Source organism: Stylophora pistillata, chromosome 7, assembly GCF_964205215.1.
Source record: "Stylophora pistillata chromosome 7, jaStyPist1.2, whole genome shotgun sequence".
Lineage (NCBI taxonomy): Eukaryota > Metazoa > Cnidaria > Anthozoa > Scleractinia > Pocilloporidae > Stylophora > Stylophora pistillata.
In genome coordinates, this window is record NC_142525.1 from 33919140 (window position 1) to 33946781 (window position 27642).

At 38.2% G+C, this 27642-nt stretch overlaps 3 protein-coding genes across 4 annotated transcripts; all 3 read left to right on the forward strand.

The window, feature by feature from the left end:
* Positions 1–52: 52 nt before the first annotated feature.
* LOC148727555 (uncharacterized) lies at positions 53–10301 on the forward strand. Its single transcript, XM_088726303.1, has 5 exons — positions 53–464; positions 2161–2545; positions 3851–4002; positions 5673–7962; positions 8508–10301. Exons 1-2 carry the CDS (start codon positions 158–160, stop codon positions 2499–2501), a joined length of 648 nt encoding a protein of 215 aa, XP_088582429.1. The 5' UTR covers positions 53–157; the 3' UTR covers positions 2502–2545; positions 3851–4002; positions 5673–7962; positions 8508–10301.
* LOC148727556 (uncharacterized) lies at positions 2498–27555 on the forward strand. 2 transcript variants are annotated; one of them, XM_088726261.1, is made up of 5 exons: positions 2498–2632; positions 17395–17893; positions 21834–22403; positions 23293–23556; positions 23938–27555. In XM_088726261.1, exons 2-5 carry the CDS (start codon positions 17599–17601, stop codon positions 24750–24752), a joined length of 1944 nt encoding a protein of 647 aa, XP_088582387.1. In that variant the 5' UTR covers positions 2498–2632; positions 17395–17598; the 3' UTR covers positions 24753–27555. The 2 variants fall into 2 exon arrangements, with proteins under 2 accessions (XP_088582387.1, XP_088582388.1); XM_088726262.1 differs by lacking the exons at positions 2498–2632; positions 17395–17893 and adding an exon at positions 18108–18340.
* Positions 11277–14450, forward strand: LOC148727557 (uncharacterized). Its single transcript, XM_088726273.1, has 2 exons — positions 11277–11688; positions 13052–14450. Exons 1-2 carry the CDS (start codon positions 11382–11384, stop codon positions 14155–14157), a joined length of 1413 nt encoding a protein of 470 aa, XP_088582399.1. The 5' UTR covers positions 11277–11381; the 3' UTR covers positions 14158–14450.
* Positions 27556–27642: the final 87 nt, after the last annotated feature.

Genomic DNA, 27642 nt, shown 5'->3' on the forward strand with positions numbered 1-27642 from the left:
GGGATTGCGTGACTCATGTCGATCAGATTAACTACTGGCTTTCTGAGAAACATTGCGCAATCGTCTTCCTCAATAGGTGAATATGAATATACGATATCTTCCAGAAGGTAATAACAAAAGGCTTCGCTCAAAGTGATAGAAAAGGCATAAATAGAATATGTCACAGTTAAGAAAGCGAGTTCATTTGTTCAACTGTGATAATACATACGGGATGGAGCCTGTTGAGAAGTTGTTGGACGAAGTAAAGAAGAAATTGCTTGACCAATTCAGCATCCATGTTGAACGTGTAGAAAGACATTCATTCAGACTCTCTCAAATTTCTGAAATGGTCGACAGGATTCCAACTCTAGAGATGAATTTGGCCTTTTTCGTGGTTCATGCACATGAATCGCGACTGTCGATTAACGAGGATAACGCAGGAATTGGTTACGCCAAGATATACAGAGCTTTACTGCAAGCAGCGGGTAGGAAGCGGAAGTATTCTCACTTTCTCGTTTCAACACATTTAATTATGCTTGATAACGCTTTGTTAGGTGAGCAAAATTATCTATACAAAAAGTAGTGGTCGACAAATTTACTGCAAAAGAGTTATCTATCTTCAACAACAGAGGCCTATCTGACACCGAAGTTGAAAGCGAAAGTAGATCATGAGCCGATAGGTAGATCATAGTAACGTTCGACGATTGCTCCACAAACTAGCAAACAGCCACTAATTGTTTTTATGCAGCTGCATCAGTGTAATGCTCGAAGGAAGTTTGCTTCCCGACCTTTCTGATCCTTCTTCGACTTTCTGGGATGGGATCAAGTACTCAGAATGGGGAAGACCCTTGCACTTTTCTGAGTTTTAAGAAGGTAATCTTGCATATTGTTATTTCAGAAGCTGAAACTCAAAGAGCATAGTACCTTTCCCCGGTTCCGCTCGAAAGTTTTTATAAAAAAAACCACAGGACCCGAGAAAACTTAAATTTATTTGCATTTTCATCGGGATACTACTCGTTCAAGTTGGGCACATATAAGCATACTAAACATTTCTATTACGTGTAACTGCCTGCTAGAACATGCAAATGAAGCCAACTCGAACTGCCAGGAAAGTATACGTATAAATGGGAAGGGGATGCATATTTAAGAACTATTTTCCTTTGGTCATCTACGGCTGAGGCAACATTGAAAAAGAGAAAAAACTATTCAACAATGGTAAACAAATCAGCAAGACTTTTCATCGGATATTCTGAGTTTTCAAGGCATATTTATTCGTAAAATTTCTATGCAACGATGAAACAGTCAGCTGTTCACCTTTAATAAAATAATATTTTGCCAGCAGCTATCTATGGCAACCAGACTGAGGTCAAATGCTTCTTTTTAAATCACATGAAATCCATCTGAACAATCACTCGATGGCAGAGCCATTGAAATCAATATTTGATCATATATATATTTGGAAACAGACGTAAATTTATCTGACTGATCCAGAAAACGTGATGTTCTCTAGACTTTATGTGAATTATTATCTACCCTTTGGTAAATAAGTGATATTTAGTGCCACTGTCTCAGTTGGTAAAGCTACAAAACAAAGTTGTTAGAATCATCAACAATGTGCCACTCTGTGACCATATTATTCCCAATTATGTAAACCCTGGCCTAATTAAACGTCTTGACATAATTAACTTAAGTACGCGTCAACTAACTATCTCGCTATACTATGCCCGTCTCCATTTTCTTTATCTTTTTTTTAACTGATCAATAGCTTGTAATTGTTGAAATGGAGGAAATACAAAATGCAAAATAAAATACATATACAAATAGACCACAGCTAACGTCAAAATGTGGTAAGAACAAGATAGTGGCATACGAGGCGCATGCAGTCGAACGCGTCACCGATTCAAAATGAGTTAAAATGTATGAAAATCGTTTCAGAAGACGTCTACAAGGCCCTTGATTGACGCAAATTGAACATGTCAGGTCTATTTCGTGCAACACACATTATTTTCGGGTGGCAACTACCCATCGACATGCTGATTAGAGATGGTTTCTGTATCACCACTCATTTAGTCAATCAAGGGCATTATAATTCCACATTTTAGATCTGGTCCCGAGAATTTAATTTTTGTTGAGAGATAATAATGCTGCACTTATTTACAGTTGAATCTGCTTTGTCCACAGGAGGAGATGGCATTGTTGTTATCGGCGGAGATGACAATTACAAAAGCGATGACGAAAAAAATCGGGAAGTTATTTCACGTTGGGCGAAAAGGAAAGTCTCCTCACAGTTCAGCGGAGAGTGTCTTGATGGCAGAAAGAGCTTCATCTTTACTTGGAACAAACAGCATCGACCGATCCACGAACAGGCTCTGTTTCATCACTTTGATCCAAACAAGAAAGGACAACAGTTTGAAGATAGGCCACCACGTGCAAACCAACCTTCAAGGACAGAACCTAAATCGCGAGCAAATCTGAGAGAAAAGGATAAATTTACACACACCCAAACATTCCTAACAAAATGATGAAGCCATATCTGCAGTAACAACGATCAAAGAAATGCAAACAGGTACACAACGTAGCAGAGAGACAGAGATCAGTAGTCGGAGAGATAGTTTTGGAGAAATACCATCTTCAACCTCTAGAGAGACCAAAGGTGAGGGTAGACCTTGATAAATTGTGAGGTTGTCACGAAATGAGAGAAAAAAAATTCACCTGCCATGTATATTTCAGAGGGCAAATCACGCCTTATGCCGGTTCATAAATTTACGAATGACACTCTCCTTTCTGTAAAAATTCACGCGTTACATATTGATTTTGGCCTAATCCGCGTCACGTACAGGCCCCTTGCCTCTCTCTAGGAGAATGGTCAGATATTAGTTTTGAAAAGTTTTCTGTAAAGTTAAGCCAGCGATCACATGATATGAAACCATTTGTAAAACAGTCAGTCATATGTTTTGCGTGGTTCCATTGGCTACCTCCTTTATCCGCTTGTGTCAGACAAAAATCCCGACTGCAATAAATCATTAATATAGAATTGTATAGCGAGAGGTTATGTGCTGTTATTACAGGGCCGAGCTACGAGCAAACAAGCTCTCACAATTGAACGACACTAATTCATAATTACCTTCAACTAGGGATGTAAACTTGTTCAAGTCAGAATCGACTAAAACTACCATAAAATAGCGACTAAAATTCAAGAAATTGATCTCGATGAACGCTGAACCTTGACAAGGCGCGAGCTCTCCCTCAGTAAGATGATTAACTTTCCTGCTAAGAATGTGACGCAAACAGAGCTGAATAATGAATGTTACGTCAGCGGGTATGCGGTCAACAACGCGGGCTGAAGTGTCCTAGGTCTAAAATTTAGCGAAATTAGCGGAAAATAATAAGGGCTGACCTTTAAAACCGAGGAACTCTGTTTTCGTCGAAGGCACTTTCCTATTTCCAAAGGTTTAAAGGAGAAAATTAATTTTTGAAAATTTTTAGGGGGTGTACCAATTTTTTGAGGTTGTTCTGTAAAAGAAAAGCGGCAAGGAAAACGACGCCTCGAAGCAACAGAATAGGAAATCAACAATGCGAACGACTCAAAATCCGTGTTTCCGCGGCAAAATCTGGCGTATGCGTATACGTTATTCAGCTCTGTCTATGACGCATGCGTGCTTCCGTCTGAGTATCAGCGGTTTCACAACTAAGGTCGTGTGTTCTCATTCTGGCGCCGAGAGATAGAGACGGTTACAATTCGAAACGGATAATGCATTTGCACAAGACGAGCGTGACTTCTTTCAAGACTCACTGATTTAAGGATTCCTCCCTCTGAATTCTTAAATTTTTCCTGGAAAAAATTCATTTATATTTTTATTCCCATGTGCAGAATCAAGTTCTACGTACGAGCAATCCGTTTTAGACGTCGATTGACGATTCACCAAACGGCAGCGATGGTGACAATTTAGAACTAACATCGACACCCAATGAAAAGGGAAAACCGCTCAAGGATTTTTGTATCATGGATGAGGCATTGTTAAAGTAAGTTCTTATAGGGTAAGATGGCTGGATGGCGAAGAGTGCATTATCAATTCCTTTCTTCCTATTTTACCGAAAAGGAAAAACACAAGGTGCCAACTGAAAAACTTAGGACGATGTGAACTCCACACATTGAAAGTAATATCATTAGTTGAGTTAAGTTTAATAACAAACATGCAAAACAATCATGAATTAATAAATGCAAGGTGCTGACCCTTTTCCAGGGCTATTTGGAGGTCAAGTTTTTGAACAGGATGAAAAAAAACTACAAACCCAAACGTCCAGCTAATAATAATAATTAATAATAATAATAATAATAATAATATAATAATAAATAATAATAAAAGTCTTTATTCCATCATAAGATAAAACTACATATCTTATGTTACAATGAATTTGGAAAAACCACAACAGAAATCTACATACATATTATGAATCAAAAAGTATGTCATTACAATAAATGGAGCTTAAATATCAACCTATTTACAAAGGTGTTCATAAAGCGCTGTGTATTAATTTTCGGGCGTGCGCAGCCTTTTTTCTTAAGATTGTGTACATATGTCTTTTGGACAGGAATGATGTCTTTCAGGGTATGGCAATCCGTTGATTTTAGTCTGTTCAAAATGTTTCGGTCTTGTTTGTTTAAAAGGTTCTTGATAAAAACTGGAAATGAGATAAAACCGCGTTTATGACATCGGTCTAAAAAATTTTGTACAACCATGAGATCGGACTCAGATGCCCCATAGACTGAAAGTGCATAGCTAAAATTAGACAAAACAGTGGATATAAAAAGATGATAAATCTCTGCCTGAGAGTAATGTTCCTTTCTCAATGTTCGTAGGACGTGTAAACACTTGTTTGCTTTGACAAGCTTAGTTCTTACATGCTCATAAAATTTTCCGTCACTCTGTAAAGTTACTCCTAGTAAAACGAAGCAATGACATTGGGAAATATTATTAATTGGAGAGTAGAGTACATTATGATTTTTCTTTCTAATAACAAGCTCTTTACATTTGCAATGGTTGCAGACCATTCTATTGTCTTTACACCATGTTAAGAACTGTCCTACTAAGTCGGCAGACGGGTCACTATTCCTAGTGATAGGCGAAAGAATAGTGGAATCATCGGCATCTTTAAAAAGCACAGGGCAACCATTAAAAAAAATCTCCAAATCGTTCAAAAATATATTAAAAAGATACGGTCTGCTTACACTACCTTGTGTGGTTCCTCTCTTGACAGATTTCCACTGTCCTAAAAAATTATAACTAACAGCACGTTGTTGTCTTGCATAGAGGAAACTATGATACCAATTGATAATGTATGGATTTAGAGGTAGCTGTTTCAGTTTGGCAGACAAAATAGCATGGTTCACAAAATCGAAAGCCTTACTGAAGTCCATGGTAAAAATTCGCACTGCGCTACAGTCACTACTATCTAAATATTTGTATGTCTGGTGCTGGATAGCGAGCAAGGTATTTGAGCAACTACCCGCCTGTCTATATGCAAATTGGGTGTGGCTCAGGTTGTTCTCAATGACTGACTGTGCTTGTGTACGATACGCGACCTTCTCGAACAACCGGGCAATAACGGGAGTAACATTAATACCACGGTAGTCTGAGTCCTCTATAGGCATGTTCACTTTGGGGAGAGGATTAACATTTGCCCTCTTCCAGGAGTCTGGCCATGTATGAGCACACAGCGACAGATTCCAAACGTGAGTGACGATTGGTGTGAGTAGCTCAGCACAGTCTTTCCAGATCCAGTACGGGAGGTCGTCTGGTCCCGTTGCCGTTTTCTTTACATGAACTAAGGTATTCCAAACACACCGCTCAGATATTTTCGGGGGCTTTACACTGTCCGGGATATCCATATCAATAGGTCTAACGTAAGTGTCATCATAGCACAGGTTGGCGAAGTAGTCGTTCAGACGAACTAGAGAGTTCTTGTCCAAATTTATCAACGATGACCTGCGACGCTGCGAGAGGGCGTCCACGCCCTTCCACTAGTCACCGCTACCAATGGCAGCCAGTTTTCTTCTGTTCTCGGTTATCAGCTCAGAAATGCGCTTATTAAATAAAGACAGACGTTCCTTGTTGTTTAAAGATAAATGGGACTTAGTCCTCAGCATACACTTGACTAATGGGGACATCCAAACTGGGTCACGCGATGACATGCGTACAGATTTTTGCGGCATAAACTTATTCATCACTGCACGAATCTTTACCTCAAGCACCTCGACCGCCTTGTTTATGTCCACCTCGTTGAGGACGTCACTCCAGTCCAGCGTAGTGAGTACCATATAATGTGACTGTTTCCGATGTTCCCTACAGTCCCGCACAAAAACTTTGCGGCGCACAGGTTTAAGTTTTAATCCCGCCGGTTAAACAAAGCCTTCATGGTCTGTCTTAATAAGCATATGTATGGGATATGCTTGACCGAACAGATCCGCTCGGTTGGTCATACAGTTATCCAACCACGCGTTACCCCGCGTGGGAAAATCAACCATGAAATCCCAGCCAGACAAAGCCTTAAATTCTTGCATGTCCAAACGATTTACATCGCCACCACAGACAATAGCCGCTTCTGGGTGTTTGTTCAAAACAAGTTCCACAAAAGATATTATGTAAGTAATTAAGTCGAGATCCCGGTAGTTATGCGTGGGAGGATTATACAGGCCGCAAATTAGCATAATGTGATCGGACGGCAACAGCACTGTTAAAGCAATAAACTCATATAAATTTGACCGATAGACATCCAAGACTCCTGCTGGAGCTGGTCTCTCTAAGGCCGTCAAAAGGCACCAAGAAAGATTTCAGTATTTGGGCAAAGCAGCCAGACTTACAGCACGTGAGACTCTGGCAACTTTGAAAGCCTTTTCTGATAAAAATCGCCACGAAGTTAGGAAAAACCCCCGAAAGCACAAAGCTTACAAGGATTTCATGGACTAAACATTCCCCCTTCACCACTTTGATATCATAACTGCCCCAAAATTGGTGAAGGATGTGTTAGTGGAGTACCCATCTGAAATATTTCATCTATTTAAGTATTGGCTGTAAATTGCTTCTTTCTGTCATGGTGACTATGTTTCTGTCATAAGTGTAAAGCAGTTTTAGGTTTATTTGTTTGTTTGTTTGTTTCTTTTTTGCCAACTTTTGGCTGCAGATACTAGGGTGCCTGTCAGAGGTTGCAGTGCAATACTTTTAAGTGATATGCTTAACTTCCCAGTTGTAGTAATTCTTTTCTTAAAGGGGGAAGAGGGATTTTGTGTGTACAAAAGGCAAGTTCCGTACCAATAATTTACACTTGTGTCCCTTATTAAGGGCATGGACAGTCCTTAAGAATAGCATTTCTCTCATTAGGTTATCAGCACAAATGTGGTTATGAATATCTCTAGAGTACATTTATTGGAAAAGTAAGATGAGCTTTCATGTTATGTTTTCTGTCTTACCTTTCAATGTAGTTAAAGGCCCAGCTCTGTAGAATATTTAATGATGATGACATCCCAACCAAACTATGGGAAAAATACCTTATGTGGCTGCAGCATATCCTAAATATGCTGCTACTAGCAAAGAGAAAGTGGTCAATGAGGTAATGGATAGAATGGAAGCTGCCCTTAGTGAAGAGGGATGCAACAGAGAAAGTAAAAATGAGGTTTTCAATCATTTGCAAAGAAGTATTATACCTTAATTTGTGTAACAGACACCTGATTTGAAGTCGCCTTCGACTTTACAACTTGTATAAGCCCTGGCTTTAAGGAGAGTTTATCCGGACTGCTAGATTTGACAATATTCTGCTATGTAGGGGTTAATTAATGTCTCCCATTTTCACAAAAGAGTAAATTCTTCTGTATTTGAATTTCAGAAATTAAAAATAATTGACATCCCTGCTGGTCATCAACAAAGTTCTGCACCAGTAGAGTGGAAAGAAAAGGGGACTTCAAGATGAAGTTCTAACCATTTGGAGGTAGGAGTCTATAAACACTGCTACTCTGGAGCAAAAATACTACAGAACAGCTAAAATTACTGAGCCCATTTGCTTATGAAGTCCAGATACTAAGCTTCAAGTACTTTGGGGTTGTATTTAATTTCCTTCTATTTTTCCATTTTTACGATTTAGCAGAATTTTTTTTTTAATCATGCTGTAGTCAAACCACAAGATAAATACTGCACATGCAATAGTTGATCCCTTTTTTTTCCCTGATATTTGATCACCCCACAGGTACATTTGTGATGTGCACCTGTAGATACTTTGGGAGTCGTGTAGTATTATTTTTTCAAGGCTTGAAGGGAAAACAAATTATGAGCATTGAGCTAAATTCCCACTTCCATTTTAATGCTTTGGCTTATATAGTTTTAGAAAAACATCCTACATATGTATATATAACATTTGAGTAAAATTAAATGAGGGGAAAATGACCAACTGAACATGGCAGACTAGCTCGTAATTTTGACGTTCCTTTGCACTTTGGCTTGTTTTTAATATAGTTGTAAAATTTGTTTTTGTTGCAGAGAGGTTGATGTTGATCCGCTAGTTATAGATTACATCCTGCCACCAATTATTATTGTTGGAGATATTTTATGACATTGATCTCCTGTATATAGTCACAGAGGGGAGCATTATTTGTCAGCTCCTACAAGAAGGAATTATTGATGCCGTCATTGGGTTACTTGGCTCATTTTATATTTTTTATGTCTCCTACAATCAGTCAAAGGCAATTTTTACTTTTTTAGAGCAAGCATTACTTGAAATGGATGCGGGCAGACTCTTGTTACTGTTTCCTCCCTTTTCAATGACTTGATAAATGCCTGAGGTAGTGCATGATGAAAGTTGATGTTTTAATAATGTAAAATGGGATGTATTTTCACATCCACCGAAAGAATTCTCAATGCTGTTCCAAGACTGTTTTTCAGATGCACAAATCAAACAAAATTTATATTCTTGTGCAGGAGCAGGACCACTTATTGCTGTTGTGTTATTTTAATAATTTTCTGTACTTCAAAAAATTCAGTCAGTCTTGGTTATAAGCTGCCTCATACCACATTTGTTGAGTCATTGAAAAGGGGATGCTTTACTTACAAGTGTCTCTTGTGTGTAATTTCAAGCAGTGGTTGCAATTTTGAGAAGTATACTGATTTAGTGAAGAGATATATTTTAGAAAATGGTTGCATTAAAGTTAAAAATGTATCTATTTATTGTTCTATTCTTTCAAATGATGTTTGTCCATTTATACCATAATAAAAATTCTTCATAACTTTAAAATCATGGTCTGTAAAAGGTTTTAACAGTAACAATACTTAGAATTAAGTAAATTCGTATTTAAAAGATAAGTATGCTGTGTATATTCGTTATTTGACTGTAAGGGGGGAAATCAGTGCGCAGAGGAAAGAGCCCTCTACTTCTGAGTTTGACTTGCACTGGAGCTGAAATATTGGCTATTTTTAAAGGGGCCATTTGTGATAGGACTGAAGTTTTTGGGGCTGTTTTGGCCCCCCTTAAATCCCAAAGTGCCCCAATATTTTTCAAATTCACCCTTCACATCGTCTAATTTGGCCCTTACAATTAGATTTATTAAGCCCCAAAATGCAATAAATCCAAACAAAAACATATCTGTCCGTAGATAATCCCAGAATTCATTAATATTCTTCTCAAAGTAGTGTCCAATATGTACATACACTGGTTTGTACCCTAAGCTATAACTGAGGAATTCAACATGAAGTATAAGAACCCGTATATCAGCCCAGTATACAAACCAGTATATCTCATGTGACACAGAGTATTCATGATGTATAATGGCATGAATACTGAAATATAAGAAATCATACCACATGTGTATACGGTCCTGGTATTTTCTTAGCATACCCTGACTGTACTGTTCATGATACGGACCTTACACATCCTTATATTCACCGTATACAATTGGTTATACTGACTGTATACGCCCCAAGGAAGGATCCTCATACAGAACATTTTATGCAGTGTAACGAAATGCTGATAAATTTTATGGAGTACCCGAACACTGTTATTCCACCTATTTGTGTTGGTAATCACCAGCTCGAACGTGTCTCATCTTTTAAATTACTTGGTGTTAAAATCAGAGACAATCAATTCAATTCAATTCAATTTATTTATTTGTTAGCAATACAATATTATCACAGTCCTAGGTGACCCGCAATTAGCAAGCTATTCTAGGCGGGCCACCCTTCTAAAACAAGTGCTGTCTCTGCTAATGATCACATACCGATACAATTAAACAAAGATAATCATTAAATAAAAATACAATTGTTAAATAAAATAAAATAAAATTAAGTCTTAAATGGAATGACCTCATAGACTACATTTATTGCCAAGGCCGCCAAACGTTTATATACCTCAAGAGTACTTAAAAGAGCTGGCGTAGCGAATAGCAACTTTATAAATATTTGTAAGTGTGCTGTTAGATCTATTTTAGAATATGCCGTGGCTGCTTGGCGAGACATCCCTGAATATTTGTCATCCAAATTAGAAACTATACAAAGGAGAGCCCTTAAGGTAGTTTTTCCGGGTGTTACTCATAAGGAAGCCCTGGCCATATCTGGCCTCCCAAGCCTAGAAGTCAGGAGAAAAACATTAAGTAGGAAGTTCATTGCGACATGGAAACTCCGCTCTCAAGCTAATGTTTATAATGTTCCTTATAATCTTAGATCTGGGCGTGAAGAGTCCGTTCGCCAGGAGGCAAGAACCAAGAGAACTAATGACTTTATAACTTTTAGATTTTTAGATTAATTATTACGTTTACTATACATTACTATACTTTAATTATATTTAACAGTTTTGTAAATGATATCCCTTGATAATTCAGTTTGTACATGGTTTCAACTGCATTGAAAGAGTGAATTAAACGATATTTATTTATTTATTTATTTAATTATATCAAGTCCTCTTAACTTTTTCACATTTATAGCTGAAAAACAGAAAGGTCGACTGGAAACTCTTCCGGTATTGTTACCCGTGTTTTGAACAATGATTTCTTTGAAATGAACAGTAATGTAATTGAAAATGATTCTTTTCGAAAGTTTGCTCTAAAAATCTGACCTTACTTAGTAGCATCGCAGACTTGTAGGTGGGTGAGGAAATGTTTATATACTTAGCCTAAGAACTAATTTTTGTTTAGCACAACCACGTCCGTTTCTATTATCTGTATTTCTGTGGGGCGAGAAATGTGTTAGACCAGTTATGAGGTTGCATTGTTGCGTGATTTTTTTGGAATGTGTGACAATATTGATCACGCATTGTGACAGGCTTTCTCGGAATTATTGCGCAGTTCCATTCTTCACTGAGCGAAATTGAACCTCCATATTTAATCTGCCTGGGTTTCAACAACGGCTGTGTTCTAAACAGGGATAATGTTGCGGTCAAAAAAGCGAGTTCATTTGTTCAACTGTGATAATACATACGGGATGGCGCCTGTTGAGAAGTTGGTGGAGGAAGTGAAGAAGAAATTTCAGGAGAAATTAAGCATCCATATTGATCGTGTAGAGAAGCACTCATTCAGACTTGCTCAAATGTCTGAAATGGTCGACAAAGTTACAACCCTAGAGATGGATATGGCCTTTTTCGTGGTTCATGCGCATGAATCTCGGCTCTCCATCAACGAAGACAACGCTGGAATTGGCTACGCTAAGATATACAAAGCTTTACTTCAAGCAACGGGTAAGAAGCGGGAGTATTTTTTACTAACAGTTAATTTTTCGAACACATTTCATTATTCTTCATAACACATTTTTGGCAAGCAGGGTTATCTTTGAGAAGGGTAGTGGTGACTTACTGCAAACCTTTTCTATAGTTCCTAAACATTAGCTCATTAAACTCATCTGACGTGAAAGCGGAAGTAGGCTGAAGTACTAAGCATCGATTAGGTCGATTGTTGCTCCCCAGAGTGGCAAAATGCAAAGAATTGTTTTGTGCGGCTGCGACAGGGTTTTATACACTCTGAGTGAGTTTGCAGTCTGAAGTTTCTGTTTCTGTTAAAAGGGTTAATCTTGCCTTTTGAAATTGGGGTGGCTGAAAGCCTAAACCACTCCTCTTCCCCCTATTCGATCGAAAGGTGTTTTAGATCGCATACAGTTCGGAAATACGATAAATTATTAACATTTTTGTCTAGATGCAACACGTTCAAGTTGAGGAATTGCTAATAAAGATAAACTTATAATTGAGTATCCATCCGTGTAACCGTCTAAAAACTGTCTGGGAAAAAAAGAGCAGAACTGCAACTAGATTTTGATCGATACTTAAATGTATTATTGGCCTACAATGTAGAATATTATTGAAAGGATGAATTCTTTTAACAATGATGGAGTCTTCCTAAAAGGTTAATCAATCTCCAAGAATTAAAGGAAATGGAGAAACAATCCACCTCCTACATTACGAGCATTTAGTCACCAGTTATCCTTTCAGTAGAAAATAGGTTCAAAATGCCTTTGTTAAACCACGTGACATTCCTTTGCCCTTTTCTCTCTCGATAATAAGGAACACTGACATAGCTAAGTATTTAGGAACGGTTGTTTACGTAACGGAAGACGAACCTTAAGTTAAACTTTTTTTCTTGAACCAAGAGAAAGTGATTTTCTCTCCATGATATGTCAGATTTTATTAACCAATTGGTAGATTAGTGATGCATTATTATCTTTATTTCCATGTATGGAAAAAAAAATGGAAGAAAAATTAATTACGTAGTAGAGAAGAGGCCTGGGAGGTCATTGCATGACGCAAGCCGCTCATGTCAGGTCCATTTTTTGTGATTAGTCATTTCATATGACAAGTCGACAAAAGATGGCTGCGGCAATCCTGTAAGCCTTGCCAATCAAGACCAATTATTCATCTTTTAAATCTGGTTATCAGATCAGGAAGGGAATTTGTATTGAGTCTGTCAGTGTCCTGGGAGCAAGTTTCATTATATTTTGGCTAATAGATCGGATAAAGACGCAGTAATCCACAACAAAACATTGGAATTACATCATATGTGAAACTGTAACATTGTTGCGCCTCTATAAATTTGAATTTCCTTGGTCCGCAGGTGGAAATGTCATCATTGTTATCGGGGGAGACGACAACTACAGGGGCAACGACGAAGAGAATCGAGAGGTTATTTCACGCTGGGCGAAAAGGAAAGTTTCCTCACAATTCAGCGAAGAGTATCTCGATGGTAGAAAGAGCTTCATATTTTCTTGGAATAAACAACATCGAGCGATTCACGAAGAAGCTCTTCTGCATCACTTTGATCCAAACAAGAAAGGACAGAAGTTCGAATATCAACAACAATCTCCAGTCCAGCAAACTAAACCAGAACCCCAATTTCAAGCAGCAACTCCAGAATTCCAAAGTGCACAAAAATCCGGCAAAAGTCCACCACGCAACAATGAAGCCACTTCTGAATTGACAGTGGTCGAAGAAAGGCACTCTGATTCATACCATGGCGGCGACAATTGTTCTGCGCGCAGCGGCAGGATAGTAGCCACTTTGGGTATTCAGAGAGAGGAAAGAGGAGGAGATCTATGTTACCCACAAAGGAATTTTTCAGAAGGAAAAAGTAACCATGCTCAAAATACCCAACAGCTGGTGCGGGCGTCACAATTCTCAGTTAAATCCCCTCCCATTGTTTTGCTGAGAGGTTTCGCTCGTTATGGAAAGGTACCTGATCGGATTGGTGACCTTCAAATGTGGGACCCTGAATTCAAAGTTCCTGAGGACATTCAAGAGAGGCTGCTTAAAAAACTTCGCCACACACCTTTGATTGGAATGATAGTCATTAAGCACAGGGATGGCTCAATTGAATGTTACATTGATCCAAATCTGAAAAAAGTTTCCTTGGACGGGGATATACAGCTTGGTGCTAATGAAAAAGTAGTCTTGAAAACTCGTATTTGCAACGGAGAAGTGTCGTTTGAAGACGTTGATGTACAGCGGTTTAAGTATGGAAATGTGTGTAGCCCTCAACACATTATCGATGGTTTTAGAACAGGAGATAATAAGCCTAATGGTGACGTGTACATCATTTCAAATGACTCAGACAATTTTCGATGTGTAGTAAAAAGTGGAATTGATGTTAAGAAAGTAATAAGAATAGCGTTGGAAGATCTTTCCTGTTTAATTTCCTGTAGGACCCCGTTGCCAAATCAGTAGTGAACTTGGATGAAATAAATGCTTTTTTAGCTTTTTAAGGCAAAAAAAGTCAGTTTGTCGCCTTACAGAAAACGCCCATACGCCTCAAGAAATAACTGTAGCTTCAGCAATCAATCTGTGTTATTCTTTAAAAGGTTTACCTTTTGTTTTAAAATACGTAACGGTAACTATGATGATAATATACCAACGAAACATTATGTAATTAATTTTTCGTTAATTTTCCTTTTGAAATGCTTATCGAAATTAATCATTATCAGATGTGATTTCGAAAAATTACAATACTGAGGTATTTAGCTTTGTCCATACTATTATACTGCCGAACTTGAACAGAATCTCGCTCAAAATTACTGAGTTTGGGAGAGAAACATGGATGAAAAATTACCTGGGAGATTATTCTTAGTTTTGTTTGAGTGGTTTGGCCTCAAGTGATCGCTTAATACTGGTGGAAGATAATACAAACGGACCGTTGGGACTTGAAGAAAAATTACAGTGATTAAGGGGAAACAAAGTCGGGACTTTGGCAACCAACCGCTTAAGAAAGGGTGACCGCTGAATACGGTGCTCCATAATTCAGGTTTGACTTCCTTTGAAAAACTTTTCCTTGTGTACTACCTAATTACAAAGAAAAATTGCAGTAATGAACTCTCCTCAGTAGGCAACTACAAAGCAACCTTTTAGTAATAATCGTTAAGCACACTGATGGCACACCTGAGTGTTTTATTGACCGAAGTTTGAAAGAATTTTCGTTGAACGAGGAAATAAAGCTTGCTCCCGATGAAAAACTCGTATTAAAAACTCGTGTTCATAACGGAGAGGTGACATTTGATGACTTTGACGTACAGTTTAAGAATGGGAGTGTGTGTATCCCTCAACACATTATCGATGGTTTTAGAGCAAAAGATAACAAGCCTAATGGTGACCTTTACATCATTTCAGATAACTCGGACAAGTTTCGGTGTATAGTAAAAAGTGCAAATAATTTTGAAAAAGTAATAAGAACTGCAAAGGAAGATTTTCAACCACTGTTTCGGAATCAGTGGTATAAAATTTAGTAAATATAAAAGCTGGAAGATGAGCAAACTGATGAAAGTTTATTTCAAGGTTTTAGTGTAACACAACCGTGACAGTGTAAGTCATGCAATCATCAAAAAGTTATTACAAAATATAAATAAATAATACAAAATTTCCACGGGCTCGGACTTCGCAAAATCAAGGTTTACTATACTGATTCAAAGAGCTATGTGTCGTAGTATTGCAACGTACTGCTAAATGATCTTTTTACATGAATAAAACGAACTATCGACCTTAAAACATAGCTCCTCAACTGTGGCAGTCATTGTCGTCCACGGAAACAACATGCATGACAGCCGATTACGTGACATGACGAGTTTCCATTTATCACGTGATAAATGATAAATTATCGCGCGATAATAAGTATTATCGCGCCATAATAATAAATATTATCGCGCGATAATAATAAAAGTTTTCCGATTTCAATTTTTTAGAGTATAATAGCTGGATATAACGTAGTGCCAACATATGAAATAAAGTTCCTATAATACGAGATTCTTTTCTGCGTTTCCTAGTTGATAGTTATCTAGTTTTCTTGCGCACTGAAAGAACGATTTGCCGGCCAAAACGATTGTTACATAGCTGTGATGTTACATAGCTGTGATGTTACATAGCTGTGATGTTACATAGCTGTGATGTTACATAGCTGTGATGTTACATAGCTGTGATGTTACATAGCTGTGACATGACATGACGGCAGCTAAGGCGGAAAAAGGAGAAATTAAGAATAGAGAGAAAATGTGCTGCGTAGCCGGAGCGCTAAATGATGCTAGATGCTAGAATTATACTCATATACCGGGAATTTCTATACACTTCCTTCCAAGGTATGAAAATTTATGGCCGGTATGGATGCTTTTCGTTCGTCGACATGAAGTTAGAGGAGACTTACTGCTTCAGAGTCGTCGGCCTCACTAAATTTATCGTATCCAAGAGTCAATGCAGCCGAAATTTTCACTTACAACACCTGTCAGTTATTTGCCAGTGAGCGGAATGGGACATGTGGTAATGTTGGGCTTAAACTACAAACGGTTTTCTTTATTGAAATTCCTATTTGGAGGCGAACTTGAACCTCTGCCTCTGCGATATCTGAGGAAAAGAGAAACTTGCAAAAAAAAAAAAGGCCGATGTTTATCGGCGAAAAATCATCGTGCCCTGTAATACAGCTGATTCGATGCTGCTGTTAAAAATTAGCTTTTCAGTGGGAAAGGCTTCTTTTGTCGTAATCTTGACCTAAACACCACAGGAGAGAAAACGTCTAAGGCCTAGTTCATGCGTCGCGCTACAGTCGAGTTTAATTCAAGGTCCCTCAAGCAATTAAATTCGACGATAGCGCGACTTCTAAAACGAATTAAATTCGTCTGGTAAATTAAGTTCGTCCTTGACGTTTTATCAGCCTTGGTAAAAGATGGATAAAATATCGATAACGCGTCTTCAGTTTTAACGTCGCACCAGCGTCGCGTCGAATGAAATGCATACATTTTCTCAATGTATTTCAATTTATTTTGGCGAGCTCGCAGCGACCCGTGGCGCGTTCAAGATGCTGCTTCTTTAAATTCGATCGTGTTGATTTCGACGCATAAAACCACGCCACGACTTATGTCGACGGAACAACGAATTTAATGGAATTAAATTCGTCTGAATTAAATTTGACTTTAGCGCGACGTATAAACTAGGCCTTAGTCAGTCTCCTCCGGCCTCCGTTTGATGCACACGGTTCACCTTTGTACGGCTGAAACGTACTCGCAACTTCCATTTCTTCTCTCCCACTGAGTATGATGTATCACAACTCTCAGAAGAGCTTGCTTCTGTTGATCTAAATGACTATTCTAGAGTATTTAAACACTGGCGAAATCAACACTAAATTCCGAGAGATGTGAGATTTGGAAGGGTCACCTCAGAGTTTTCTGCGTCATCACCATCTACAGATCCACTGGAAGACAAAGTAAGAGCACTTTTGGGCCCGAGTTTTATTTATTTATTTTTTCAATTTTTCTTTTTTTGAAAAAGGTTTCTACAAATGATAAGCTTGATAAGTGCGCAAAAAAAAAAAAAAGAAAAAGAAATCGCTTCATAGGCATTAAAGGAAACCTCTGGCTTTTGGGACATATACTCAGTCATTAAACCCTTAGGAATACATTTTCTTCTTCTACTTCGTTATGAATGCAGGCACGTTTCGTGGGTCGCAGCCTCTCCTTCGTTGTTTTGAACCAGCTTCTTTCTCCTGTACGCGAAAAATGACAAGAGAGAGGCCCTGGGAACGATTTCAGACCATAATATGCTTTTTATAAAGAGCTTCTCGGAAATAGTCTACCACGTTCGTCTCCAGCAGATGATAGATTGCGTTCCAGGTTCTAAGAGCAAGCGAAAGGAATGATGGCAGAGCCGCTAAAGATTCATCTTTTTAATTGTGATAGTATTTACGACTTAAACGTGGTCGAGGACTTATTGATATCGGCGAAATCGAAACTCGGCTTGGAATTCTCGGTAAAGAAGCATATATTTACTTTGCATCAAATACCTGAGCTGAGCACCAAAATTATTCCCGAGATGCAGATGGATTTTGCAATGTTCGTGGTGCATGCACACGAATCTGGTCTGTTTATCAACCACAGGGACTTGGAACAAGGCTACACAATGGTATACAGAGCTTTGTTGGAGGCAACAGGTAATTCAGTGGTAATAATTGGTTTCTTGTCTCTTAATTGTAATTGTTGACCCGAACGTATCTATGCCGATCTGTATTGAAATTTAACTGGAAGCGTCAAGATAAATATTAATTGTATCTAAGTACAAGTATCGAACGTTTAAACTTACTCGTTTTATATTTCTGACAGAACGTACGCACATTGAAAGCGGAGACCATCTGAACCGTTTCCGAGAAAATGGTTTTTTTCTTTTCCTCTTTCGACCAAAATGTTATTTGCTGACTTACCATGAGATAAACTGGATCAGAAAAGTTAAATAATTTATGAAATGGTTGCAAAAATTCCATCCTTAGAGATGGATATGGCCTTTTTCGTGGTTCATGCGCATGAATCTCGACTCTCGATCAACGAAGACAACGCTGGAATCGGTTACGCCAACATATACAGAGCTTTACTTCAAGCAACGGGTGAGGAGCGGAAGTATTTTTACTGGGTAGAAGAGCCTTCCGTTAATGTTTTTCTATCTCATAGATTTAATCATGCCCAACAATGCCTTTTTTCTGGTAAACAGATTATTCTTCAGGGAAGGCAGTGATAATTTGATGAACATAATCGAGATTTGTCGTATATTTCCTCCAACAAAGTCCTCACAGACATAGAATTGAAAGCGAAAGCAAATTAGCATATATTTAAACTGACATCTTCTGCTCAATCAAAGTAGACGAATGTTCCTTTTGGGTAAAGTCCACAACGTGGCAACTACCGCGAATTGTTCCATTTATGTATTATCATTATTATAACTTTCGATGATTGCGAGATCTGTTGTTAGGTTTACTTATTTTATTTTTCAAATGTGCTTCGTAGAATACAAATAACGCGCGAGACGAGTACAATATTTGTACTCCAGAAATATCCGCGAAATTCGGTCCCACTGAAATAACAATTTGGCGTGGTGGATAGTAAATCTCTCAAGTGCCCCTGAGATCAAAATTTTCGTACACCACTTTTTCCATTTTCGTGTTCAGTGTGTCTCCTTCACCTACTCTGCCAAATTTCAGTTTAGACCGAGCACCAGAAATATATTTTTTCGGACCGTTAAATTCACGATTTCGCGTCCGCCATTATTTGATCATGTTCCGGAAGTAGATGGCAAGACTCTGAGGAAGTGACGTCAAAGGCACAACGCGAAATCTCACATGGCAAAATGTCAAGCAAACATAACAGTGCTTTACTCTATTCTTACAAAAACTAAACAAAAATGACTGGGCACCGATACGTAATTCAAAGCTGAAGTAATCGTGCAGACCATGCTGCAGGTATTTCTCTGCATCAGAGCCTTGCAAATAGATCCGAGCGGGAAAAACGGATGCGATTTGTGCGACCTCGCCGAGTAAACTTCAATCCTACAGAAATATTTGTGATCTACTCCGAACACTTCTCGGAGGACTGTTTCGAGAGATCTGTGTACTTTGAAGGATCTAGGCGAAGAATTCTGTCGGGTTCAGCGCCTACCGTTCAAGAAGAGAAGGGTCAAGAAAAACCGTCCTCAGTGCGATCTCGACGCCGGAAAGCGAAGTCAACGAACCTCCACGGATTTTGTCACCTTTACATATGAGCTGATCAATATCCACCTTTAACAACTCTCTGGCAAAATACCTTACACAAAGGAAAGTACTCGGTGAACATTGTAAATAAAAATGATAAAATAGCGGAATTGAGGATTGATTTTCTGACCTCAAAGAGCTCACTTTTATACAAAAGCGATGAAAAATATAATTGTGTGCTCTGATTCTAAAAAAAGCTGGCTTTAATATCATCGCTCCAGAAAAACAGTGTCGTCGACTCGAAAGCTTATTCTGTGGCTTTTAAGACTTAAATGTTTATTATTTTCTAAGCAGAGTATTCTATAGCTTTTTTATTCTTCATTTTGAATTTCAGAAGGTCTAACTTGATCGGATAGGAACGGAAAATCCGACTTGAAAATTTTATCATTAAAAACTGAGTTATCCTCTAACAACAAAGGAAGTTTGGGGACAAAATTCTGCTAAGGCAGGGGAGGTTAGAGTTAAATGTTAAAGGTGATTCCTCAGAAAAATTTATCGTACAAATGCTTTTTAACAATTCCTTAAGTGTTCCCTACTAATATCCTTTTCAAAAAATCATGACGATAATAAAGAAAGGTCACCGTGCCTGTTTAGAGATAGGAGGGGTCAATTTTACCTCATTTTAGAGGGTCACGGTACATTTTGTGATAACTGCAAGCGAGTGTTGTTGAAAGTAACACTTGAATAAGAAAGTCTAGTGCGTATGCAACAGTTTGATATGTAATTTATATAACAATTTCGCAATTTTGAACGAAATCGACACAAAACGTTCCTCGAGTAGTTACTTTCAAGATCATAATTTGCCGGCATCACTGAGTAACGGGCTTCGTGAGCACTTTTAGCTACACCTTTTTCTCCCTTTCGATGAATATTTTTAATTTCTCAAATTTAAAGGAAATAGTTGTACACCACACTTATGCAATAAAAACTATAGGTCACTGCGCTCGTTCACGAGCTTAAGGTTATCCTGCCTTTTCAACTGGTCCATTGATCGAAAAACAATACCGTGTAAGGTAAACATTGGTCGAGACACCATTTCAAGTATGACGTCACAAACGATTTTCAATATGGCGGGCAAGTTTACATTCGTTGTCTTTTGCGAAATTAGAATTTTCGACGATTTGGATGGTTTGATTACTGAGTATTGAGATATTTAAGATTCCGACAGTAACAAAGAGTCTTTTTTTTAGCAGTTTGAATGAGAATGAATAGTCCATAAGTTTCATATTTCGAATGAAAACATAATGCTGAGTGGCTGAATTGTTGGCAGAAAATATTCGATTGGTTGTGCTTTTTTCGGAGCTTTTGGAATGAATCAAGAATTTCTTGATCCCAAAATAGGACGTTTGACAAGTAGTGTTTTATACTTCACGTGTGCGAATTTTCAAAGGTTCAGTTTGTATGGTTCTTCTCATCATTCCCTTGATTAATCTCTATTGAGTTCACGGCGCCGTATGTCTTTTCCCAGCCCTGGTCATGCCGTGGCGTACTGCCCCCTTAGATTTTATTCTGAAGCATAGAGGGATTTTTTCCAACGTTTTTCAGTAAAGGCACCTGTGACGCTTGCGACAAACGAGATCGAAGTCGAAGGGTGTCGCTAAAGCGTGTTAATGCTACGGGACTATCTTACAGGTCGTGTGCTTCAAGTACCAATAACCACGGAAAACCAAGGTTGACGGTTAACGGTGATTTAATGATGATAAACGATTTAGCGAACCACGATAGACAATCACGATCACGATCACGATCGTAAACTGAAATAACAATGCAATTTACTTAAAACGTTGCGTAACTCATCAACAAAACGCTTAGAGCAATTAACCTGCCTCCGTCGATAACGCGATCAAAATTAACAACAATCAACAGGAATACTCGAAAATCATAGTAAGCTACATCAAGATAACTGGAGATTTAGATCGACTGTAAGATTAACAAAGTGGGCGTTCCTAGCTTAGCGTCTCATTCTTTGATTCGCCCCCTTTAGATTGAAAACAATAAATTGTACTATTGTGCGACTCTGTACGTTAGCGTGCTTCTACCCAAAACAAGAAAACTAATCAAAGGAAGAAACTGGCAAAATTACTCACATATCGGTAAACGAGGCTTTTATACGCGCGTGGGGACGCTAAAATATCTGATTACAAACCAATCGAGAATAGACAACAACGTAACCACATCCGTAACTAAAGTAATTAGTAACAAACAAATCAAATTCCACTTAGGCTGAATGAATCGTTTTAGTATCCTTAACAGCACCTTCTGGATCGTGCGGGTCATTTAACAATGCATGTTATTTTAAGTAATAATACTCATAAGACCCTGAGGCTACGTACATTTGAATCTGCTTTGTCTACAGGAGGAGACGTCATCATCGTTATCGGGGGAGATGATAACTACAGGGGAAACGAAGAAGAGAATCAAGAGGTTATTTCACGTTGGGCGAAGAGGAAAGTTTCCTCGCAATTCAACGAAGATTATCTTGATGGCAGAAGGAGCTTCATCTTTTCTTGGAACAAACAACATCGAGCGATTCACGAACAAGCTCTGCTGCATCACTTTGACCCATTTAAGAGAGGACAAAAGTTTGAAAATAATCCACCTCAGCGAAAGGAACAACGAAAGACAGAAACGCCACCACAAGCAAGATCGAAAAAATTAACACCGGCTCCCTTATGTAGAAGTTATTCCTCGCCAGTTGAACAGCAGTCTAAATCAAAGATGCCAACGAAACAAGAAAGTTTCCTGTATCCCTATGAAGCTGCAACTGGACCAAGGAATGATAAAGAAGAGCACACTTCCGTACACCCTCTCGATAGTACAACTAGGAGCAGCAGTATCTCGAGCGATGGGGAAAACACAGCAATTAGCAGTGATCCAGGAGCCAGATCCAAGGAGATAATCCCTCCACTAATTGGAGAAACCAAAGGTTAGAATATAGTCTAAACAACAGATTTAAAGGAGAATAGTAAGACCCCTTCTCCAGTTACCTGAGAGATGATAGATATAAAATATTAAATACAGTTCCTTATTAACTCTTGTTTTGCTTAGTGCTGATTCATACCAAAATGGTAATTTTTTTTGCTCACTTGTAGTCTCCAGTGAGAGCAAATAAATATTTGATACGTTAGTATGAGGTGGGTGCAAAACTAATGCTAAACCTATAATATGTCTGTTGCTGTTGGCTAAAAAGGGAGCTTTTAGATCTTACTTCCTGAGATTAATCGGCCATGTGTTCTCAACTTAACAAATGTATTCCATGTAACTCTTCTTCTGTACAGTAATAGATGATTTATGACGCCAAAATGTGGTCATAACAAAAAGTAATTAGACAACCGTGCCCACACAGTTGAAACTGAAAAGCATGCTCCGGAAATCATGTAATTTTCATCTTTATCATTTAAGAATTATTTACGAACTTATAACTCTGACCGTGATTTTAGATTCCAAATATAACCTACCCTATCAAAAGATGTCTTCAAATGTGCTTAAAATATGATCATAGACGCTGCGATTTTTTTGTCTCGCTTAGCAAACCTGGCCAACTATACTTTGTCGCAACCAGGTCTCAAGTACCTTCTTTCTATCTCTTGAATATCTCTTTGAATAGTAACGACATTATTGTCTAAAATGATGATTTTTTTTTTTTTTTTTTAGTTTGGTGTGAACAGCCAGGTACCAAAACTAAGTCGGTCGAATTTTTTAGCGCTTTTTAAGCGATTTTCTGAAGGTAAAAATAACTCGTGGGAATCTCAACCTGCGTATTTCTCCTTTAAGGAATATTTTAAGTGTACGGCCATCTGCGTTTCACTCTTTAGAATTGGCGATTCTTGGCTGTAACGTGTCACATGAGTCCTCGGAGGATGTGAAAAAGGTTTTTGAAAAACTTCTTCCCAGCCTTCACTTGTTAGAGTATCCTTTGACTGATAACCCTCCAATCACCAAAGTTAAAGAATATTTGAGGGATTATCGCTTCAGATTCTGTGTGTTGGTGGTGGACGGTGATACAGTAGGGGATGGTCGTGAAAATCAGAGATCAGAGGAATTACAAAGACTTGTAAGACTTGCGGTGGATAAAGTCGGTAAGTTATTTTTTACCTTAAGTCGGTAATTGGAATGAATTAATCAAAAATGACAATCATTCTTACCACCATTTCTCCGCTTCACCATATTTTTGTATCGCTGAATATTTTCGATGAATTCATTCACAAAAGCCGTCGGACAAAAATAATCTTACCTCTGAATGCCTGAGTGGAGAAATCATTGTCTAAGGGAGGGAAGGTAGGTCTAGAAAAGCGAGGAATCATGATCCTTTACTACTGTAGGATTAATGCTTTGTTAGCACACAGACTTCCTGTCGCAATGGCAGAATGGAGTGGATTGATTTTTTTAAACTAAGATGCAATCAAATCTAACTGAATGTCGTACATATTTATCATATCTTCTCTTTCTTTTTTTATTAGATGAAAAAGTCGTTATCTTTGTTTGCAATCGAGAATCAAGAACGGGCGGAGTTACATGTGAGGATTTCACTGAGCGAGTCAGTAGAATAGAAAAGACGTTTGTTGTAGAGTTAAATAACGGAAACGTAAGCCTGGATCTGAATGAGATCGTCAAATTCTTGAGGGAGCAGAGATCTTCTACGCCAATTTCAAAAGGTCTTCAAGAACTGCTTGGAAACTTTGACTCAAACTTCACAGATTCTTTAGGATACTGTCCTCAATGCAGCTCCTCAGAAGGGAAATGCATTCTTTGGAAAGATGCTCAGAACACCCAGCAGCTTGTGCTGACCACGCAGTATGGAGTAAAAGTCCCTGCTGTTGTGTTACTGAGAACTATCGCTCGCTACGGAAAGATATCTAAACAGCTTGGTGACCTTCAAATATGGGACCCTGAATTAAATGTTCCAGATGACTTCGAGGAGAAACTGTTAGTAGTCCACTCGAACACCCCTGAGGTTGGAGTGATAATCTTTAAGTCCAGCGATGGGACTCTTCAGCGTTTCACTGATCCAGATATAAAAGAATTCCCCATGGAGGAGGATGTATCCAGGCTAGCTCCCAATGAAAAACTTGTTATGAAAACTCGCGTCCGTAACGGAGAGGTATCTTTTTACCAGGAAGATGTACAATTTAAGTATGGAAATCTGTCTATTCCTCAATACATTCTCCATGATCTAAAGAAGATTAAGGCTCAAGGTGACTTGTTTGTCACTTTAGATGACTCACACAGATTTCATTGTATTGTGAAAAAAAGGAAAAATGGATCAAGCGGCTAGTCCTCGTAACAGTGCAAAGGATAAAGTAAGGAGAGGGGCTCATTTTTTGTGGCCAAGCAGATTTTAAAGGACTGAGAAAAATGAACTCTCTATTCAGTTAGGTAGAACTAAAGTCATGTGGCTCCTTCCGAATGAGTAACAGCCAGCGCCTATGTCCTTAGGAAGAGAGTCCCCTATACCCTTTTGTAAAACTCAGTCACATAAAAGTATTTGACTTTTTCACGCTTCACGAATATCATCCAAAATTCTTTCACGTTTAAGCAAAATTTCAAGAAAATCACGTTGAATTACTATTTTACTTTTCTAGTCTTGACCCAGTCTTACGCTTCAAAAGATAATGTCATGTCTCATCTTGGTTGTTCAAGAACCGGTAGTGGTCTGTTTTGCGAGTTTTGTCGATCCACATGAAGTCCATCTCCTGTCAACAGCTAACCACAGCCGTTCGAGAACAATACGTACATTTTAAAAACATTATAATAGTCGGAATCTCATCACACAAAACAAAATGGTTCACGAATCACGTTTAATTCAGCCTTAATTCACGGGTCACATTTGAATAAAATATTTCTTTCATGTGGACATGAAAAGACCTTACCGTCTTTAATCATGATTCACGAATAAATAAAAAATTCAAACCACAATTCACGAGAAAGCAGACTACCCAATCATGCTTCACATAAAAAAGTATAGGGGACCTTCTAAAAATTATATTAACGGCTTCAGGAATTTAATCTGACTTACATTGAAAAACCGCGTACAAGAATACAGCCTTTAAAAGATCAAAAGTCAGCCTACATGTCTGACATAAGTTTTAATTAATTACCAAAAAGGTAAATTACTAATAATTACTTACGTATCTGTCAATATGCACTGATTTCTTAGTACAAACATTGCTATGCTTTAAGTACAGAAAGCAATGGGAGAGAGAAAGGGGAAAAAAACTGCCGTTTTTTCCCTTACCTCCTGCCCCTAGCCCCTCGCCTTTTCACTCGTCCTAGATTTTCCACTTGTGCGATATGGCGATCGAATATTCGCCGCTCTGAATCACGGGCTACCACCTGCAAGCAGGCTACGGGTTAGAAGTAGGAGTCTTTTTACTTCGGTTATTTTCACATTTTATTATTATTATTAATAATGTTTGAACGCATTTCAGTTCGGCAAGCAGAGTTCTCTTTTTAATGGCCTAATGTATCCGTTTCTTAGTTTTGAAATTCTTTCCGTCACTGAAACAGTTAGAATATTTAAGTAGGAATCGCTTAGTTTCATAGAGAGTTTTTCCGCTCTTTGGTGTCCTTATTCAAATATTGTACATTTAGAGAACAATAGAACCACATGCTCGAAAGTACTTAATGAAGTACATTGTAAAACCTTTTTGATCACATCCCGCCCGCGACTGCATTCTGCGATTGAACTTTTGAGTACGCTACTATTCATGTCGCTAACGAGCATGTATTAGAATAGTTTCTGTGGAATCAAATGCTGTCTTATCCTTAACGCCGCCACACACCTTTGATTGGAATGATAGTCATTAAGCACAGTGATGGCTCAATTGAATGTAACATTGATTCAAATCTGAAAAAAGTTTAATTGGACGGGGATATAAAGCTTGGTGCTAATGAAAAAGAAGTCTTGAATACTCGTATTTGCAACGGAGAAGTGTCGTTTGAAGACGTTGATGTACAGCGGTTTAAGTATGGAAATGTGTGTAGCCCTCAGCACATTATCGATGGTTTTAGAACAGGAGATAATAAGCCTAATGGTGACCTGTACATCATTTCAAATGACTCAGACAATTTTCGATGTGTAGTAAAAAGTGGAATTGATGTTAAGAAAGTAATAAGAATAGCGTTGGAAGATCTTTCCTGTTTAATTCCCTGTAGGACCCCGTTGCCAAATCATTAGTGAACTTGGATGAAATAAATGCTTTTTTTGCTTTCTAAGGCAAAAAAAAGTCAGTTTGTCGCCTTACAGAAAACGCCCATACGCCTCAAGAAATAACTGTAGCTTCAGCAATCAATCTGTCTTATTCTTTGTAAGGTTTACATTTTATTTTAAAAAACGTAAGGGTAACTATGATGATAATATACCAACGAAACATTATGTAATTAATTTTTCGTTAATTTTCCTTTTGAAATGCTTATCGAAATTAATCATTATCAGATGTGATTTCGAAAAATTACAATACTGAGGTATTCAGCTTTGTCCATATTATTATACTGCCGAACTTGAACAGAATCTCGCTCAAAATTACTGAGTTTGGGAGAGAAACATGGATGAAAAATTACCTGGAAGATTATTCTTAGTTTTGCTTGAGTGGTTCAGCTTTAAGTGATCGCTTAATACTGGTGGAAGATAATACAAACGGACCGTTGGGACATGAAGGAAAATTACAGTGATTAAGGGGAAACAAAGTCGGGACTTTAGCAACCAACCGCTTAAGAAAGGGTGACCGCTCAATACGGTGCTCCATAATTTAGGTTTGACTTCCTTTGAAAAACTTGCGGTGTAGTAAATTGTCACGCGAGGATTCAAGTCTGGTGTTGTTTCATACTATAAACCATTGCACGTGCACGGGGCAGTACGATTTCCCTGTGTACTACCTAATTACAAAGAAAAATTGCAGTAATGAACTCTCCTCAGTAGGCAACCACAAAGCAAGCTTGTAGCTTATGGGAACGATATGGTTGTAGGTCGACCGGCTAAGAGCGAAAGTTTTGTTACGTCTATTATAATGCAAGGTTCGTTTTTGTCGATTGTTGGAAGCAAATGCATTTTCGTGAGAGAATAAATTTGTTAAACCCATTATTGGTTTCCGGTGTTGCAACACGGTGTTGGGATTGCGTGACTCATTTCGATCAAAATAACGACAGGCTTTCTCGGAAACATTGCG